This window comes from Carassius auratus, chromosome 12 (genome assembly GCF_003368295.1).
Source record: "Carassius auratus strain Wakin chromosome 12, ASM336829v1, whole genome shotgun sequence".
Taxonomy (NCBI): Eukaryota; Metazoa; Chordata; class Actinopteri; order Cypriniformes; family Cyprinidae; genus Carassius; species Carassius auratus.
The window spans coordinates 877407-898945 of NC_039254.1; the positions used below are offsets into that span (position 1 = coordinate 877407).

Genomic DNA, 21539 nt, shown 5'->3' on the forward strand with positions numbered 1-21539 from the left:
GTTGTTGTTATTGATATTTATGATTTGAATTGCAATAAATAATCAGTATAGTAATAAAATAAAAAGTGACTAATAATAATTATTATTATTCTCACATTTTATTCAAACCAATATTTTAATGATTATTTCAGGAAATGTTGTACCGCAAAAAATCATAATACAAGTTATTTTTATTCCAATAATAAATAATAATAATTTCAATTTAATTTAACAGAACATTAATAAAACTACAACCCTAATATTTCTGGCTGTGGTTTATTTGATTCTTTGTCTACTAGCTGTGATCACAAGGCTTCAGGTGTGTTTGTTGGATACGGAGACAGCAGGAGGAAACAGATAAAGTCTGATAACCTCAGCGTTACAGGTGTGTAGTACCTGTGGAAAGGGCATCTTAAGCGGCGTGAGGCTGCGGCGCTGAGCGGGTGCAGAGTTCGGTCTCCTCACCTCCTGTTCATCTGAACCCTGTCCGGACACTTCCTCTGCAAACGACCCTCCAGCGCCGCCAGAGCTCTGTCTCTGAAGCACATTCCCGTTGCGGTCTCGGCTTTCAAATCCAGGATTGTCTGTGGGCGTGGCCTGGATGGGCGTGGCCGGGGGCGAGCCGGTGGTGATGGTGGAATCGGAGGCGGAGCTTCCCTGCGGCTTGTGTTTGAACTTAAAGGAGTCGCTGCGTTTGGGCGGATCGGGGGGGATCTGCGGCGCCGTCTCCGTCCAGGAGCTCTGCGGGGAATGTTTGGGCATCTGCGACACACTGAGGTAGTCTAGCTTGGAGGGCGTCTCCGGACGCTTGAACATGTCTGCGTCGAATATCGACTTCCGCTTCTTTGGGGTCTTAAAAATAGAGAGCGGTGGGATGCTTTCGGTTGGTGACATTGCAACCGCTATCATTTTGGGCCACGTGCCGCCGCTTTGCTTCTGCGGGATGCACCGTCTCTCCTGATTCATCTCCACTGTGATGCAGTCCCCGGGGGAAACGGGGTGAAAGGTGAGGGGTCGTTTGGAGGTGGGATGCGGGCAGATCTCATGATACGGCTCCGAGCGATACAGCGTCCCGCGCTGACCGTGCTCGCTCTCCACGTCACGCGTGGAGCTGTACATGTCTTTAAGGGTGGGCTGTTTACTGCAGGTGCGCAGCTGATCCGATGACTTCCCATAAGAGCTTCGTTCGCTCTCAGCGATGCTCTGACCCGACAGACTCTGTGGGAAAAACTGAGAGAGCATAACAGAGTAAGCTGTGGTGATAGTGGAGCGTAGTGGATCCGTGATAGGACTGCGGCGATACATTTTACATTTTAATTAATTTTAACAGCAGATGGCGCACTAATCTATTTTTGGAAAGCATGCAGCGCCATCTGCTGGTCAAAACTAAGCTCAGAATCGACTCGAGAAGGATTCGCGACTGTGATGAAAATCTCAGATATGATCCGAACCATGTGATTTGGGATGTGTTAAACCACTACTAAATCGATTGAATCCCTCTCATAAAAAAGTAAATAGAAAATCAATAATATTTCACCTTCAGGAGGGAAAGAGAAACCGAGTCTCTGTAGCTCCGCAGCAGATTCTCACATTCGCTCACAGATTTGTTATCCAGCGAAATGCCGTTTATCTGTCAGGGAACATTAAACAGTCTTTAAATGATCATAATGGTATGTTTAAAATACAGCATGGCATATTCATTCACGATTCTGCATTGCCTGCATTTATTCTAATCAGCCAATAATATGCAAATCAACCTCTGCTCTATCGACCAATCAGAGCTTCCCATTGTAGGAGTACCGCCCACTTTTTCAGCAGCTTGGGATCTTTTTTGGGGAATTTTTCTTGTATCTGTTCTCCATAGACATTTCAAAACTTTAAGCTGTAAAGCAAACATTTAGCTCTGATATGAACATTACAAACTATGATATGAAGGAAAAAGGTATATGAAATATATAAAAGGCAGAGAGCTTTGTACTTTAATTGTTTCTGTATATAAAATGATTGTGTACTTAAATTCTTCAATTATATAACATCCCATGAAGCACTGCCATGATTAAAAATGACAAACAAAGCAGGCATGTGATCAAAATGATAAAAAACATGCTTTAACTCATAATAATAATAAAAATATTATTATTATTATTATTATTATTATAAGGGAAACAATTTTAGCTATAATCATCATATAATTATTATTCAAAGTATTATATTTAAATTATAAAATATTATAATATAATATAAAATTAATAATTATTATTATTTATTCAAAAATAATATTATTTATTATTTAAATTAAATAAATTATTCATATCAATAAAAAGTATATTACTATTGCAATGCTGTTGTTTTGTAAAATAAAGTTTATTTTTTTATTATTGAACAATAGTAAAATTTAAGTCCTACTATTTATGGTTGTCTTAATTTTTTAACTTTCAAATGTTAAAGTGTTGAGCCTTTATTTTGGCAGAAAACTGCTGGGAGACATTGAAGCTTTATTTATGAACAGATTTATAAATAATTCTCATTTCAAATTTGGGAAAATGGTTGGAAAAATCAAATACGTTTGTTTAAATAAACTGAAAATTAAAATGCAGCAGTTCTTTTCTCAGATTTATGCAATTCAAGTAGGTCATACTTTAGCTAAAAAAAAAAAAAAAACATAAATGTGTACAATCACTGAAAAAGAAAATCACCTCCCTGATAAAACTATTAAAAATAAGTTATTAATAAATAGACAAAAGTACTTTTCCTCAAGCATTTTGAAAGTGTAGGGATTAAATCAATTACATCACTTTCAGCCAATCAGAGATTCCTGGAGAACTGGTGCTGATGACAAGAAAAGTACATCACATTGAGTCGACTCACATTGAGAAGCCGATCTCCAGGACACACCGATCCATCTCTGGCCGCTGGACTGCCTGGAGAAACAGACGACACAAACACGCCGCTCTCCAACCCAACACCACAATCTGAAATACAGACAGAGAGAGAGAGAGAGAGAGAGAGTCTGTAGAGATGAAGAGAGCTGCTCTGCTGAAAGACAAAGACCCTCGATCTGACCTTTATGTCCCGCCAGCGTCAGATGAACAGAAGTGACCATCCGTCCTCCCAGAGACTTCCTCCTGCGCACCACCACATTGATGACTCCGCCCCCGCTGAACACCGCCTTTATGACCTGCTTCCTGTCCTTATTGGCCAGATCCACGTCATTAATCTTCAACAACCAATCATTCACTCTGCCGTAAGAATAATAATAATTAGAACTTCTGCCGAATCTTGCCTAGTTTGCAGCTCTAGTTAGAATCACATGCGGCCGTTTCACAGGAGTCTGCTTACCTCAACCTGCCCTCCGCAACACTTCCTTTGTCCACCTTGCTCACGAATATCCCATAATCCCCGGGTAGATACGGGTCGCTCACTCCTTCAGCGATATCAAAACCCAGATCGCTCAAATCCACGTCGTCCTGTACGTCAGATCAGAGACGTGAGGTGTTGAACTCATTTGGAGGTTCGTCACAGCCGTGAAGAGGACTCGATTACGTACCGTACTCCTCTCAAACTCCACCGTCTCCGTCTCCCACTCCAGAGAGTCCGTATCGATGGCCGAGTCGTGGGAATTGTGGGCCATCAGCTGGCGGAAACGGGCCTCCTTCTCCAGCTGCTCTTCCATGCATTCCCTGAGCACACATTTAAGGAAAATTCATCCAACTTTTGCCATAAAAGTCATAAAAATACCATTTTCAATCTGGTTTCCGACCACATCACAGCACAGAGACAGAACTCATGAATGTTAAAGAATGTCAAAAGTTTCAATATTTCTAAATTGAGATTTGTTCATCATCTTAAAGCTGACTTAATAAGGTTTCCTTTGATGTTAGGACAATGCAAGGATAAGACAATCATTGGCCGAGATGCAACAATTTGAAAATCTTGAATATGAGGGTGCAAAATTTTTTTTAGAAAATTGCATTTGAAGTTGTCCAAATTAAATTCATAGACGTACATTACTAATCAAAAAAAAAAAAAAGTTTTGTTATATTTACGGTAGGTAACATGAACATGATCTTTCCTTAATATCCTTATGATTTTTGGCATAAAACGAAAATCTATAATTTTGACCCATACAATGTATTGTAGTCCATTTCTACAAATATACCTGTGCTACTTATGACTGCTTTCGTGCTACAGGGTCGCAACCGATATTCGCTTAAATTCTGACTCTGGCAAAATATCAGTAATGGTATTATTAGATCTCAGTGCTGCGTTTGTCTCTGTCGATCATAACATACTTCTAGAGAGACCGGAAACTGAGTCAGGCTTTCTGGGATGGTTCTCAATTGAATCAGGTCATACTTAGAAGGGAGAGGCGAGTACGTGAGTATAGGAGAGCATTGATGATATATGGAGTCCCACAAGGCTCAGTCCTTGCACCGCTATTGTTTAGCCTGTATATGCTCCCACTAAGTCAAATGTCACTTCACTTCAATTATTTCTTAGTTACTGCGCTGCAGGAAACTTTCCCAGAGTATTCATGAATCATCACAATGTTTCACCGAGACTCACTTGAGCTCCTTCAGTTCTCGCACCGCGTCGTTCTTCTGTTTGCGCAGGTCGTCCATTTTTCTCAGCGCGTCGGCGAGATCGCTCACGGCTCGGTCCCTCTCGCGACGCAGGTTATCACACAACGTCCTGAAACACAGACGATTTCGTAGGACTCGATGAACACTACTGGGCTTGTTTTTGGGAGCAAAATTAATGCATTTGCATATGCGAGGTTATTCAATGTGTAAGATAATTCACATGCACGAAATAGAGTTAGCAAAAGAAAAGGAGCTGTGTTATTAAACTGGTTTTGATGCACGTTCGTTGACTCATGCATCACAGAATCAGAGGTTTAACAGGATGTTGTCATCGCGGTTATTCACCGTATGCTCTCTCTTTCTGCCACGATCTTGTCTCGCTCCTGGAAGGCCCAGTCTCTGCGGCACTTGGCCACTTCTGCCTCCTGCACAGACTCCTGGAGCTCCTCCGAAATAGCCTCGCACTGCTTCCTCAGGACCTCCAGCTCCTTACTGACACGCTCCATGTCTAGCGTCGCACTATCCTGCTTCTGCAAGGAGACAAGCGAGACTAAAAAAGACCCCTAACGCACATCCAGTGGTGGTCAAAATGTTAAAATGAATATCAAAATGAATGTTTGGAAATGTAATCTGATATTTCCTACAGCAAAAGACTAGCTGCTGGAAATACTAGTGTCCTAATTATTTCTGTGGCCACTGTATATAAGTCATTGTACCTGTCTGGCCTGATAATACTCTCTCAGGAGCTGGTCTCTCTGGATGATGGCCTCGGTTCGCTCTTTACGGGCCACGTCACGCTCTTCTCGCACCATCTCGATGTCTTTACAGGCCTGGCTCAGCTCCTTCTGCGTCTCGGCCTTGTCCTGCACCTCGTGACAGTATTTCTCCAGCAGCTCGTTCTTCTCTCGAATCGCACGGTCACGGTCCAACAGAGCCGAGTTCAGCTCCTGCACAATACGCAACAAACATCAAACCACCAGTAATTAAAATAATCCAATGACAACGTTTTTTTTTTTTTTAGAGGTTATTTGGAATTGTTGGTTCACCTCAAACTGATAACATTAAATAAAAGCAATAGAGACAGTGATTACTGAATGAGCAAAAACAATGTGTGACCCCAGACAACAAAAGCTGTCATAAGATTTCTACATCATGTGAAAGCTGAATAAATGATCTCTCCAGTGATGTGTGGTTTGTTCGGAGGACAATATTTGTTTGAGATACAACTATTTGAAAATCTGGAATCTGAGGGAGCAAAAAAATCTAAATATTAAGAAAATCATCTTTAAAGTTGTTCAGATGAATTCTTAGCAATGCATATTAATAATTAAAAATGATGTTTTTATATATACTTATATTAATGCTGAGAATTATTTTTATTAGTTAATGGAATTAGAAAAAAAAGATAAATACCATAATTTAAATAAATGTTTATTTAGTTAATTAAAATAGTTTTTTATATATAAATATTTATTAACTAAAAACGTTTGCTTTCAGTGTTATCAGGCTAAAGTTAGCATTTTCTGAGATCTCCTACTGCTCCTTTAACTATTAAGATTAATACTGAGATATATTAATTTTGTTATATTTCATAATTTGTTATATTTTATTTAATATTTTATAAAAATACTTAACAGTATTTAATATTTAAATATTTAAATAAAAAATGACAACTTTAAACCAAAATATATCTATATTTATTTTTTATTTACAATATTATTTATTTATTTAAATATGTCCTAGTTATTTAGATTAAAACAAATTAAATATTTCAATATTAAAAATTGTATTTTGTAAAAACAAATTGATTTCTGAACACTTCTGACTGAACACTTTTGTCTGCGAGTCTTTTGAATCTTTTTTTGAATCATTTTTTTTGATCGGAATTGAATCACAATTCAAGGAGAGGATGTTTGAAAATTGGCTGCTCTTCAAAAGATTACACTAGTACGTAAAATCATTGGTAAATCATCTCTGGACGTATTTGACCTGTCTGAGAGCCTCCATCTCCTCGCCGGCGACTCTTCTCTCGCTCGACGTGTTCTTGAGTTTGGCTTCAGCCGCATCTAGTCCAGTCTGGAGTTTATCCACCTCTTTGATGACCTGATCTCTCTCGCTCATGATCAGTCTATACTCGTTTAGCACAGAGTCTCTCTCCTCCTTCAGCTTCTCGGCGTCTTTCACGGCCTTCAGCTGCAGCATCTTATAGCGCGTGTTCTCCATCTGCAGCCGATCGGTTTCTCTCTGCAGCTCCTCGTTCTGAGCGGACGTCTTATTCAGCTCCTGCTGGAGACTCTCGAACCTGAAAGAGAGCGATGTTCATCCTAAAGGCCTTTTAGAAATGTACGTGAAAATCCAGCATGCATGTGTAGCACAATGATGCTTTTGAATCGAAATAGATCGCTATGGGGCTGTTCACACTAGGTGCAATTTATAAATAAAGGGGTTCTGTTTCTGGTACAGAACCAAGATTTATTTATTTTGATTAAATGCTGTATATTGAGCAGTGGATCTTAATGCGAGATTTATATCTGAGAGAGAATGCACTGTTGGTTGGCGCCACCTAGTGTGCAGGCGTGAATTAACATGCAATCAATTCGTTTCACGGTCCGTGTTCATTCAAATTGTTGCGAGAAAATTGGTTTACGCCAAAACTGAACCCAATACTTTCACACAGAATGCATATTTTATTCGCATCTCGCACAAGAGAGAAGCATGTTTAGAAAGCCATGTAAAATTAATGCAAGCTCAACTATTAAAAAACATGTCTTTGTAGATGTTCTACGATCTAATTTGGTTTAAAAACTGCTCATATTGCATGTATGCAGCATCTTTGTTTGGACCATGATTAAAATGCAGGGGTTGCCTCTAATTTTAAATGGAAAGAGCACAGACAAAGCCTTATGTTTATTTTATTTGTGTTACTTATTTATATGATTTGGGGCTTGTTTTAAAATGTCAATTTAGTTTTGTAATTTACATTTACATTCTTTTGTCATTTAGCAGATGCTTTTATCCAAAGCGACTTACAAACGAAGACAACAGAAGCAATCAAAACCGACGAAGAGCAATGATATGCAAGTGCTATATTAGTATATTATTATAGTTATATTTCAATTTCACAAAGAAATGTACAGCACTTTGTCAAAGCAATAATAAAAGGACACATTCACATCTTAAATATCATTTAGTTTAAAAAAATAAATAAATCGTGAACCAAATCGAATCGTGCAATCAAAATCGTGAAACGAATCATGAGTTGAGTGAATCGTTACATCCCTAGTTTATAAACATTATTGTAAACACCACTGAAGATAGTCGTGTTATTTTATTGTTTTGAAGAATCGTGCATTAGTAATATTTTGCTCAGTGCGCCCTCTTGTGGCCTTAGGAGAGAAGCTAAAAGCTTTTTTCCTCCAAACTGAAATTATGCATTTTAAACTCAAATATAATTGGAGTACCTCCTGACGGAGCCGCTGTACTGGTGCTGGAGGTGCAGCGCTGAGTCTCTCTGCTTCAGCAGAACGTCCAGCTGTTTCTGCAGACGCCGGTTCTCCTCCTCCATCTCCTCCAGGCGGCTCAGATCGGTGTTGTGGCTCACTGTTTTCTCACTGTATCGTTTCCTCAGGGCATCATACTCTTTCTTCATCCCTTCCAGCTTGTTTAAGGCCGTGTCGTAAAGCTTATTGAGCAGTTCGGAGGAGCCGTTCTCCCTCATGACCTACAGAGAGAAATAAAACTAAAGTAAATCACAGAGTTGAGTAAATCCGGACTGAGAGAGCGCAGCATCACACCAGCAGATGGCGCCACTGAGTCACGCGTCTGCTGACACCGAGGTCAAACGAGTCAAAGAACAAATGAAACATATAGCATTCAAGCTAAATCACATTTAAAATCACATTTTAATAAAAGAACAGTGTTATTTTTGTACTATTTATATACTTATTTAGTTTTCATTAATATTTTGATATTACCTTTTATTTATACTATTATTTATCTATTTAGGTTTCTTTTACTTATTTTTATTTGAGTTTTTTCTATTAAGTAATTGTAGTGCTTTAACTTGATGTATTAGTTGCATTTATATCATATAATAATATTTATAGATTTATTTATATATGTATTAGTTATTTGAAATAATATGTAAATATTTAATTTGTTTTATTAATATTATTATTATATAGATATTATACATTTTTTAATCACTTTCCTTTTAAATTTGTATTTATTTTTTAATATTACCATTGAGGTTTTAATTTATTAATTTATGTATATTAGTTTTTGTTTTAGCTCAGGTTTATGTCTTTATTTAAATTTTTCTATTTTTCAATTAAAACTATAATTCAATTTAAACTTATCAGTAAACTCTCAATTTCCATTTTTCATTTGTTTTCTGTTTTATTTCAGCTTTATGTCGATTTGGCTTGTCGCTTTAGAGGATTTGCTGTGGAGAGAAGGGAACTAAAGTAGCTTAATTGTGTTGGTAAATTAACTTTTATTTACCATTATTTTAGCCAACATTATTTCTGAATGTAATCATTGAAATGCCACGTCCAGTCCACTAGTATATATATTTTTTCTATCAAAATGCTTATCCATGCTGAAACATTTTCAAATATCTTGAAAATAAAATGTTTATTATGTTAACAGTTTTTTTCTTTTGTTTAATACAGTTGGTCCTAAGTAAATCCAGAAAACATGATGCTGTATCGGTTGTGACTAATATCGGTATCGGTAATATCGGTATCGGTATCGGCCAATAGTTGCTTCTTAAATCAGAATCCGCCCAACAGATCCTATCAGTGCATCCCTGTGCTATACTTCAGTTGTGTGTGTGTGTGTGTGTGTGTGTGTGTGTGTGTGTGTGTGTGTGTGTGTGTGTGTGTGTGTGTGTGTGTGTGTGATTGTACCTGCTGCTGCTGCAGGCGCATGTCTGCCACCTCTCGCTGGTCGCTGTCATGCACAAAGCGCAGCTCGTCGCAGGTCTGCTGCAGCTGTGAGTGCTGCTGAAGGAGCTGAGAGTAGTTCTGCTTCATGACCTCCATCTCGTCCCGCAGCTGCGTCTGTTCCCCGACCGCACGCCCGTGAAGAGTGCTGAGAGACCCAGGAGTTCACCAGTGCAGCAGCGAACCAAACAATTCAACAATAAAACGATGGCAGGAGTTTATAAAATGAACATTAACTTGGATGCTCTGCAGTGAATGGGTGCCGTCAGAATGAAAGCTGATAAAATCATCACAATAATCCACAGTCCATCAGTGAACATCTGGAGAAGACAAAAGCTGAAACAAATCCAGCATTAAGATGTTTTTAACTAAACTAGTCCATAATAACACTTCTCTCCTGATTCAGACCAGAACACTTTTTCACTGGAGGAAGTGTTATTATGAAATATGTATTTGAGTTAAAATCATCTTAATGCTGGATGTGTTTCAGGTTTTGTCTTCTCCAGATGTTCACTGATGGACTGGAGTGCTGTGGATTATTGGGATGTTTTTATCAGACTCTCATTCTGACGGCACCCATTCACTGCAGAGCATCCATTGATGAGACACTGATGCAATGCTACATTTCTACAAACCTGATGAAGACATAAACTCATCCTGATCTGGGATGGTCTGAAGGTGAGTAGATTATTTTAAAGGTTTTTTTTTTTTAAGTCTGCATGAAATCAAAATGGACTTTATTCACTTTATTAGCACTAGGTTTGTCAAAATGGCTTTAAAAAAAAGTGTATAATGTTTAAAATAATGTTTATAAACCAATTATAACTACATCTCGAGATATGTTTTTTAAAGCTGAACTTGCATTAATTTTACACGGCTTTCTAAACATGCGGCTGCTTTTGTGTATATGATATATAGTGTATATGATATTACACCATTTAATGTAAATACCATGAATAACTTTTGCTGCAATGAAATTTGAATTTATTTCACAAAATTAGAAAAATCTGTAAAATAAGTCAATACAAAAAATTATCACACAAATAAACTTATTGAGTGCACATGTGATATATTTCATTTATAAAGATATTTTAAATCCATTTAATTTATATTAATAATTAATATTATTATTGATAATTAATACAAAATTATAATACTATATAATTTGAGCAACTTATTCTGTAATCCTATCATTATTTTTCACAAACTAAAACATTAGATATGAATAGAACGCACTAAGAGTGATGTTTTCTAAATAACTTAGCTTAACAGATCAATTTATTATAAATAAAAGACAAATCTCTGATATATGGATCTTCTTCTAGACACGTTATGAGTTTTATATGCTTAGAAGAACAAACTACTCTCGTAAAGGTACAAACTCCCCCTGATAGTCAGCGCTAGGTGAACACATCTCTGTTTTTCGGGTTAAAGCGCTCACTGGTAGTAATCGGCGTCTCTCACGGCCTCCTCGCATCTCTTCAGGGTTTTGTTGTGCTGGTTCTGGAGACACTGCAGGTCTGACATGGCCTTCATGCACTGCAGCTTCAGACGCTCGTAATCGTGACCCGGCTTCACACTCGGCCTGCACACACACACACACACACACATCTCACACTGTGCAACATCATTCGGTTCACACACACACTAAAGTGTGCTTTTTTCAGGCTCTATCCACATTCAGGTGAAGAGACACAGAAACAGAGTAAAAAGCCTTATTTATGAAATAGTAATGAAAGGAAACACTTATTTATAGTGTTTGAAAGACTGAAACTGGGAAGATCTGAAATCTCTTCTACAGTTTCTACAGCTGCACTTACAGCCCAGTGTTCATTTATTATCATTATATACTTTTATAGTATTATTTTTTACATTTTAAATTTAAAAATACAGATTTTAATTTTTTGCTTTTTTATTTAACTGCAATTAATTTTAATTTCAGTTCTACATTAGTTTTGGTATTGCAACCTAAGCTTATTTTATTATAGTTAGCTGCCAAGGCAACATTTAATTAAATATTTGTTTTTTGTTTTTTTTTGTTTTTTTTTACATTTAAGGTGTTCTTGATACACGTTACATGTATTAATTATTAGAATAACAACAATAAATGATGCTTAATTACATGCACATAATCCTAAGACAAACCCTAACCGTAATTACATGTAATTAATTAATATTACGCTGTACTAAAACATATAATTACACTGTAACAAGCACACCTTAAAAGAAAGTGTAACCTTATATATATTTTGTTTTATTTTTAGTAATATTAGTACTTCAACCTAAACTAAGGTGAAGTTTTTATCTAATATTTTTACAATTAAATTTATTATAGTAGTTTTAGTTAAAAATATAAATAAAAAAAGACATGAACTGAAACTGATTAAATATTAAAACCTACTTTTATTTCAGCTAATTATTTTTTTTTTTAGTAATATTAGTACTGTGAACTAAACTAAGGTTTTTATAATTTTTTTATATTATTTCATTTATTGTAATAATTTTTGTGAACAAACTAAAAATCATTAAAATAAAATAAAAAAGACATGAACAGAAACTAATAAATATTAAAACATACTTTTATTTCAGCTAATTTTTGTTATTTTTATTTTGTTTTATTTTTAGTAATATAAGTACATCAACCTAATCTAATATTTGTATATTATTTAATTTATTTTAGTAGTTTTTATTAACAAACTAAAAAACATTCAAATAAAATAAAACTGAAAAACTGAAAAATATTAAAACTAACTTTTATTTCAGCTTTTTTTTTTAAAGTAATATTAGTACTTTAACCTAAACTAAGGTTAAAGTAAGTTGTTATCTTATATTTTTATATGATTTCATTTATTGTAATACTTTTTGTGAACAACCTAAAAACCATTAAAATAAAATAAACAAGAAATGAACTGAAACTGAAAAATATTCAAACTTAATATTTATCAGTAATATAAATATATATATAACTGATAAATATCAGTTATTGAAACTTTATTTCAGCTAAAAAAATGTATATTTATTTAGATATTTATTTTTTAGATTTTGTTATATAAATTTACGTAGTATAATAACTAAAACTGAAAAATGAACAAAAACTGTATGGACTTATATGTAAAAATATAAAAATATAATAAATAAATACTAATAAAAAATTCTATTTTCTTTTTTTTTTTTATATGAATGAGCAACTCTACTAGCATCTCAACGCTGATGAGCACTGGTCAACGGTCCAGGTGTGGTCAGTGTACCTGCAGTCATCGAAGGTGGAGCCCGGCGAGGACAGGGCCAGTCGTTTGCGCAGGTCGTCTCGTTCTCGGGTCACCTGTCTGAGCTGCAGGTTCACCGTCTCCAGTTTCTCACTCATCACATGCTTATCCAGGTGAGCCGGAGGAGGTGAGGATGCTGGGATAGACACACGTGTGCATCACTGAATACAATTACTAACAATAGAGTGTACACTATACATGTTCTTCACTTCTGAAGAGGGGAATAGCAGAAAAATAAACTTTTGCTTTCAGTTTGAGATTCATACAGATGTTATGAATAAACAATGATTTTATCTGGGCCACTGACGACCCGTTTTACATCCCTCACTGCACACACAACAGAGCCGTCTGTCTCGTTTTAGACGTCTAATGGACAGAAGCGTCTCTCAGCTGGTGTCTGGGTTCACTCGGTGTTATTCCCAGTCAGTCCCAGATTTCTCAGTTTCGCACCAGTGGGATCTCAGGAATATGTGCAGCACTGTAAATCATGCATTTCCTTTGAGTTGGTGAAAGATGTGTTTTATGCATGCTTTTTGAGCTCAAGAATACAGGAAAATTGTGAAAAAGTATTACAATTTAAAACAGCCATTTTCCGTGTGAATGCATGTTAAAGTGTAATTTATTTCTGTGATGCTCCGCTGTATTTTCAGCATCATTCCTCCACCATTCCTTCTGATTATTATCATTGTTAAAAACAGTTGTGCTGCACAATATTTCTGTGGAAACAGTGACACATTTAATTTTTCCGGCGCTCTCTGATGGATAAAAAGTTTAAGAGAACCGCATTAATTGTAAAAATCTTTTGTAACATTATTAGTGATTTTTCTAACAATTTAGTTTGTCCTGTTGGATAAAAGTATTTTACTGACCACAAAGTTCTAAACAGTAGTCTCCATGTTTAATCCTTATCTAGAAAATAATATAAAAATCCTCCCATAATTTATCATTTCTTAATTTTTTTAACCACAAGTTTATGAAAAAAACGGGGTAAAAAAAGAATAAATAAGATTTTTAATCTCCAATTTAATAATAATTCTAATATCTGCAGACTGATTTAAAAATATATTTAAATTATATTTAATAAACTCATATTTATGAGTATGACTAAATATACATATTTATAATAATATATTTTCTCAAAAAAAATTTTTTAATTAAATGCATTTCCCTTGCAAAAAAAGTCATTTCTCATTATTGCGATGCAAAAAAACGAATAATATTAGAGCTTTAAAAAAAAAAAAAGTGAGATGCAATATAATATTTCTTTCGGATGAAATGACACACACACACACACACACACACTGAGCGAACTCACCGACGCTGCTGAGAGAACTGCTGCTCTCGGAGTCTGACGGCATCGCAGACAGAACGCTGCACGAGGAACCTGAAGCAAACAAACAGACATCAGCCTTTACTGAATGGAGACTCAGGATGGGTCTGTTTAGATGCTCGTCTCTCTTACGTTCCACTCCAGAGCAGCCCATGTGCTTCAATTAATTATTACGGAAATTATTACAATATTGTGAAATATTTTTGCATTTCAAAATAACTGGTTTCTATGTGAATCTGTGTTAAAGTGTAATTTATTTCTGTGATGCTCCGCTGTATTTTCAGCATCATTCCTCCAGTCTTCAGTGTCACATGATCTTCAGAAATCATGAAAATATGAGGATTTGCTGCTCAGGTATTACTGGTGTTATTAATAATGGTTCTTAAATGTTAAAAACAGTATAGTGTGGAAACATGAATCCAAGGCCCAACAGCATTTATTTAAAATAGAATATTTTACTATCACTTTTGATCTATTTAATGCATATCTGCTGAATAAAACCATTCATTTCTATTAAAAACACAAACATACATAAAACATTCGAAGAGTAGTATATCATGTCTTCTACATAATTTTGAAGCTGTGTTCAACACTGATAATAATCAGAAATGTTTCTTGAGCAGTAAATTCATATTTTCATGATTTCTGAAGATCATGTGACACTGAATACTGGAGGAATGATGCTGAAAATACACCGCAATTAATTACATTTTACGATAAATTCACATAGAAAACAGCTATCTGAAATAATAATAATATTTCACAATTTCACTGTATTCTTGAGCACATAATACAGCCTTGGTGGACAAAAAAAAAATACAAAGGCTAAAAAATGACAACTAATTAAAATTACAACAAAATAGTATAAAAATAAAACATATACATATAAATCTGTTTATCATTTTATATATATATATATATATATATATATATATATATATATATATATATATATATATATATATATAAAATATTTCAAATAAATACAAGTGTAAAACTTTAAAATATTAATAAAAAAACTAATTTAAATACTAAAATAATGCAGTAAAATGTAATGATAATAATAACACTAATAAGTAAATGAAAAGGATTAGCAAACAGCCTTAATTTAACATGCTTTAATAATAAAACAAACAAAGTTACATGAAATTAAAAAAGGCTAAGTGTATTAGTCTACATTTACAGCCCAAAATCTTCCGTCGATTGCTTCATACACAGTGAATCTCAATAAATCTCATATAGCACCATATGTTATTTGATCTACTTTCATAAAGCTTAAATCCTTCATGTCATCAGTCTTGATAACGGAAAGCTGTTCATTCATCTTCTGACTTCTACAATGCAATATTCTTCAGCTGCAATGTTTTACAACTCAGTACAAGGTCAATTAAGACTGTAAATATTCAGACTATAATAGAAAAACCATCATTCTGCGTGTGTGTGTGTGTGTGTGTGTGTGTGTGTGTCCTGTCTGACATTTAAACTGGCAAAATACGGAGCATAAACTGGACTTACACAGCTGTGAGCCGGACAACGGAAACTTGGACCTGAGAGAGAAAGGCGCTCGATCTGTTGAGCCCTCTCTGTGTGTGCCAGACGGCATGCTGGGTAGAATCTCTGTGTCCTTCATTACTCACAGCCCTGAGAAACTGACCCCTGTATATCAGCGACTGGACAGAGTCATGACGCTCATCTCTCCAGACTAACTCTAAACTCGGCTTCATTACAGGCCATCTTCATCACACCGAGACTAATTCACTGATACGACTGGAGTTTAGAAGCAGGAAGAGAGTTTGTTTCTTCTTCTAAATAAATATTTGGAGAAATGTGCTCTGCAGTGAATGGGTGCCGTCAGAATGAGAGTCTAAACAGCTGATGAAAACATCACAATAATCCACAGTCTATCATCACAAATTAACATCTTGCTAAAACGATGCATGCATTTTAACTTTAAGTTAAATTTAATTCCTCTATATATAATATTGCTTTTTCCAGTGAAAAAGTGATCTGGTCTGAATCAGGAGAGAAATCTGCACAGATCATGCACTGTTTAAACAGCTCCAATTTTATTGAATATAAAAATAATATATATAACAATTGATGGACTGGATTACTTGTGGATTATTGTGATGTTTTTATCAGCTGTTTGGACTCTCATTCTGACGGCACCCATTCACTGCAGAGCATCCACTGATGAGACACTGATGCAATGCTACATTTCTCCAAACCTGATGAAGAAACAAACTCATCTTGGATGGCCTGAGGGTGAGCAAATTATATAGCGTTTTTATATAATATATTTTTTATAATATCACTCAGGGCCCTATTTTTATTTTTTTATTTAATTGAGGTTTATACTGATGACCATCACAGATCTCTAATTGATAGTCGACGCTCTATTTAACAGACAGACTCTAAATGACTCTTTCTTTCGTCTGTCTGGAGCGACTGCACTGGTGCAATATTACTCACATGTGTTTCTATGTCGTCCAATCAGATTCCTGTAACATGGGTTTAATGGCTTTCTAGGTAATGTTATTTGATCCAGCTTTAAGCTGTATTATTTTATAGTCTACAGCTATTTCTGGCTTACGGCTAAATCCTTGCACGCCTGATGAGTTTTTCTGGCCGCAGTAACATCTGTAACACATTTACAGTACGATGTTTCACGCAGCAGATTTACACAACAGGTCAGTCGCAGCTTTATAAAGCTTTACGCACCGGCGGGTCTGCGTTTTCTAGAAGGAAACACACGAGATGAACATCTCAGCGTCTGTCTGACCACATCCAGTGCATCACAGACCACGAAACACACGCCAAACCGCTCTATTCAAAGAATGAATGCTTCTGTCATAGACAACTAAATATTACACACAACACATAAGCCCAAACATTACATGTTTGACATGTGGAACTGTTTTAAATAATATTATAAACTAATTCATGCAATTATGCATGCATTTTTTATGACTTTATATATATCTAGAAACATTTTAGCTAAAATAATTACATGCATTTACAAATAGAAGAGTACTGCAAAAAATGTACAAATTCCAATTACATGTGTGCCATATATTATTATATTCATATATGAGTGTCAGATTTATAGGCAGACGTTATTAAAGTTATCAAAAAGATAGATAAAAGCTATTAATATTCAAAATGTTATTAATATTCGAAACACATGTGTGGCACATATTCATTCATATAGATAGATAGATAGATAGATAGATAGATAGATAGATAGATAGATAGATAGATAGATAGATAGATAGATAGATAGGATGAAAAGTTATCAACTTTTCAAAATACATGTGTGGAATATATTATTTTCTGCATATATTTGTTGGTATCCCTTAAACTGCTTCTACATATGTTGGAAATAGCTGGTCTGAATATTATTGATTAGTTTAGTCTATTGTTTTTGTCAGAAAGCAGGAGGACCGACAAACATCTAAGCTAAGCTAACAAGGTTTGACTAAACTTTGCTAAACCGTTCTGAAGGTTTTCCCTCAGGATCAGCGGAGGCTCGTGGAGGGTTTACCCGTGTTGTGGTGGTTCTCCCCCGGCAGCAGAGCGCTGAGCAGCACCGGCTGGGTTTTCTCCAGAGCCCAGCAGAACTCCTGGAAGTGGTCCCTGTCCTTCTTTTCCAGCAGCGTCTTGAGGATCAGACGGAGTTTCTCGGCGCCTCCGGAGCAGTGCGCGTCCAGCTCCGCTCTCTCCGCCGGACTCAGGCTGCCTGACTCGGCCAGCAGCTCCACGAGCCGCTCCACATCTGTCACGGACTCCGACAACTTCTGCTGGCACTGCTCTAACAACTCTTTGTGCTTGGGATCCATCACAGAACGACACAAAGCGCTGAAAACCACGAAGCTCCGGTTAAAGAGTTCTCTGTGTGAAATGGAAAGAAACAAGAAGCCATGTTTGCGACTTTGGGAGACTCCAACGGTTTTTTTTTTTTTTCTTCCTCGGCTCCGGAGAGTCTCACATCTTTGCCAGCTCTCGGTTTCAGATCGTTTGACGCTGGTTCGTCGCCGCTCGCAACTTTAACTCGCTTTCGGTCATTTTAGAATTGTTATGAAGTTTGACAGTTTATCACAAATGATTGCCGTAACTCCAGCGATCTGAGGCGCGGCGGAGCTCCGCCATGACTTCACAACTCCGCAGCTGCTATCATCTGCCAATCAAAGCTCAGCGGCGGGAGTGGAACGGAGGACTGGGCGGGGCTTCCGCCTGCCAATCAAACAGGTTCAACAAGAGGGGAACGAGATAGGGGCGGGGTTCTAACGTGCCACTCAAACCAGTTAAATGGGAGGGGAAACCCGAGAGGGGCGGGGCTTCCTATCAAACACACCTAGTTGTTCAAGGGGGAGATTATTGATTTACAGATGAGTACAAAGTCGCAAAACCGTGAAATTTCTTTTCTGTTTTGTTCTATTTCCTGTAATTGTCTAGTTTTGGTTGATGATTCCATCTTAATAATGAATAAATGACTTAAAAAAATGTGATGCTGTCCGAATGTTTTATTTTTAGTTGGGGTTTATATATGTTAATTAATTAAAAAAGAAAGACAATACAATACAATGGAAATTAGTTCAGATTTCTAATATGAAAAAAAATACATGCATACTTAACATATGAATCTAATCATCTAAAACTATTTTAAATGACCTTATGTTTTACTTAAAAAATAATTATTGTATGATGTAACTTACGTAAAGTTTAAAATGGTAAAATATGTATAAAGTGTATATGTAAATTGAACCTATTTCTAAATATAACTCAAGTTTAAAATGAGAAAATAAAGCCATCACTGCTTATTTGTAATGCTCAAAAACAGATTTAGTTTGCTGTTATTCAGGTTATTTGCAATTTAATTGGTTTAAACAGTGAAGTCTATAAAGCACGGTATATTTAATATCTGACTTTGATAATGTTTGATTTTGTGTTGTTAACTTGGTATAATGTGTAACATGAAGGCCTCCTGTATCCTTCTCACAAACACAGACAATAAAACAAATACAGTCGGCTCATACACACACACACACACACACACACATTATATCTTTTTAAATAACAATTTTAAAAAAATTGTATGTAAAATAATGTATTTTTATTTTTATTTATATATTAAAATAATATTTTTGTTATTTTTCTATCACTAATTTGTGTCATTTGATCAAACAGGGAGAGACACAGAATCCATCAAATTCTCACTGCTGATTTCCCTCCAAAATGATGTCACTTCCTATAGGGTGACATCATCAAGGAACTCTGAAAGGACTTTACAAATGAAAAGACTATTACAAAGTAAACTAGATGACATATACATAGAAAAAACTAAAGGTGCCTTTGTGAGATCCAGATGTAAATGGATTGAAAAAGGAGAGAAAAATACAAAGTACTTTTTTGGATTAGAAAGGAGAAATGCTGAATACAATACAATAAGTAATTTGTCAGTCAATGGAAGTATTACCTATAATCATAAGGTAATCTCAAAACATGTTTCTAGCTTTTATAAGGATTTATACTCATCTGCTTCCACAGGTTCTGGCATAGATTCTTTTTTAAATAACATCTCCACAAATGCTAAGAAAATAAATGAAGAATTTAGAGAGATTTGTGATGGAAGAATTTCCTTACCTGAACTGGTGGAATGTGTTAAACTTTTAAAAGACAATAAAACTCCCGGGAATGATGGCTTGACGGGAGAATTTTATAAACTATTTAATGATAAACTCTCTCCTTTCCTGCTGTCTGTGTTTGAAGAAGCCATTGAAAAAGGTGAACTTCCTCCGACTATGAAACAGGGCGTGATTACTTTAATTCCTAAACCAAATAAGAATAAATTACACATTGAAAACTGGAGACCCATTAGTTTACTTAACAATGATGCAAAGCTATTTGCTTTAATTTTTGCAAAGAGACTTAAACATAGCCTGAATCAAATTATAGATGAAGAACAATCTGGCTTTATGCCCAAAAGACACATAAGCAATAACATCCGTTTAATTTTAGACATGATAGATTACAGTGACCTCCTTCCAAATGATAGCTTCATACTATTCATTGACTTTTATAAAGCTTTTGACACCATCGAGCATAACTTTATATTAAAATCTATTTCCTTTTTTGGTTTTGGTAAATATTTTCATAAGGCAATTCAAACCTTATATAATGGATGTTCTAGTTCTGTTAAACTGAAAACAGGCACATCAGAAAGATTTAGTATATCACGTGGTATTAGACAAGGCTGCCCGGTGTCTCCATTTTTGTTTCTCTTAGTTGCTCAAACAATGGCTACACACATAAAAATGTCTCCCTTTTCAGGAATTAATGCTGTTGGTAAAAAGTTTAAAATATGCCAACTTGCAGATGACACAGCCATCTTTTTAAGTGACCGAAACCAAATTGGGACTGCAGTAAATAGTATAAAAAAATTTAGTGATGTATCAGGGTTGGTAATGAACATTAATAAATCAGTTTTGTTCCCCCTGAAAAATTGCAATCTGGCCAGTTTTGATGGAATACCAATTAATGAAAAAGTGACATATCTTGGAATTGTAATTTGTAAAAATAAAGAGGAACGTCATAAATTAAATTTTGATCCAATTGTTAAAAAAATACAATCTAAACTAAATTCATGGTTAATGAGAGACTTGTCTCTATTTGGCAGGGTCTTAATATCAAAGGCAGAAGGTATATCACGCTCTGTATATGTTGCCTTATCGCTGGATATCCCAAAAAATACAATTAAAGAACTGGATAAAATACTGTATGATTATATCTGGAGGAAAAAACCCCATTATCTAAAAAAAGATGTTATCACAGGATGTAGAGACCAAGGTGGTTTGGAAGTGCTGGATTTTCATACTATAAATAATACTTTTAAAATTAAATGGATTATAGAATTCTTGAAAAGCCCTGACAGCATTTGGAACGCTTTTCCATCATTTCTGTTCAATACTCTTGGTGGCATAAATTTTCTACTGAAATGTAATTTTTCTATTGATAAAATTCCCTTGAAATTAGCTGACTTCCACAAACAAGCCCTTCTATCTTGGATATTGATATATAAACACAACTTTAGTCCACATAGATACTTTATTTGGAATAATAAAGAAATTCTTTATAAAAAGAAGTCTCTGTTTTTTCAGCCATGGTTTGATAGAGGAATTCTGTTGGTAGGACAGTTATTGAACAAAGATGGTTTACTCATGTCATATTCAGAATTTCTTCAGAACTTTAACTTCCCAGTGACACCAAAAGAATACGCAGTTGTATTTGATGCAATCCCTACAGGTTCACTTCAAATACTAAAACACATATCATTTACAGATGTTAGTGCTGAAGTTAATAGAATTTTTATTGGAGATACAGACATTACAAAGAAAGCATACACCAATAAGTATATTAGAAATCAAATTTCATGCTC

General features: G+C 35.4%; 1 protein-coding gene across 2 annotated transcripts in view; it reads right to left on the reverse strand.

Annotated features, from left to right (window-relative positions):
• The window catches only part of dlg5b.1 (discs, large homolog 5b (Drosophila), tandem duplicate 1), a 28857-nt gene extending 10394 nt beyond the window's left edge, over positions 1-18463 (reverse strand). The window contains exons 1-16 of one of the 2 annotated variants that reach the window (XM_026276010.1): positions 17649-18463; positions 14090-14158; positions 12757-12910; positions 10950-11093; positions 9473-9656; positions 8024-8283; positions 6552-6864; positions 5279-5509; positions 4908-5092; positions 4546-4671; positions 3527-3659; positions 3319-3446; positions 3043-3218; positions 2848-2951; positions 1517-1609; positions 445-1209 (exon numbers count right to left, since the gene is read on the reverse strand). In XM_026276010.1, the coding sequence (XP_026131795.1) occupies positions 445-1209; positions 1517-1609; positions 2848-2951; positions 3043-3218; positions 3319-3446; positions 3527-3659; positions 4546-4671; positions 4908-5092; positions 5279-5509; positions 6552-6864; positions 8024-8283; positions 9473-9656; positions 10950-11093; positions 12757-12910; positions 14090-14158; positions 17649-17943 (3360 nt within the window). In that variant the 5' untranslated portion in view covers positions 17944-18463. Of the gene's footprint in view, positions 1-375; positions 1210-1516; positions 1610-2847; positions 2952-3042; positions 3219-3318; positions 3447-3526; positions 3660-4545; positions 4672-4907; positions 5093-5278; positions 5510-6551; positions 6865-8023; positions 8284-9472; positions 9657-10949; positions 11094-12756; positions 12911-14089; positions 14159-17648 lie in introns of both variants that reach the window. The other variant, XM_026276009.1, reaches the window with a different exon arrangement.
• Between the last annotated feature and the right edge of the window lie 3076 nt (positions 18464-21539).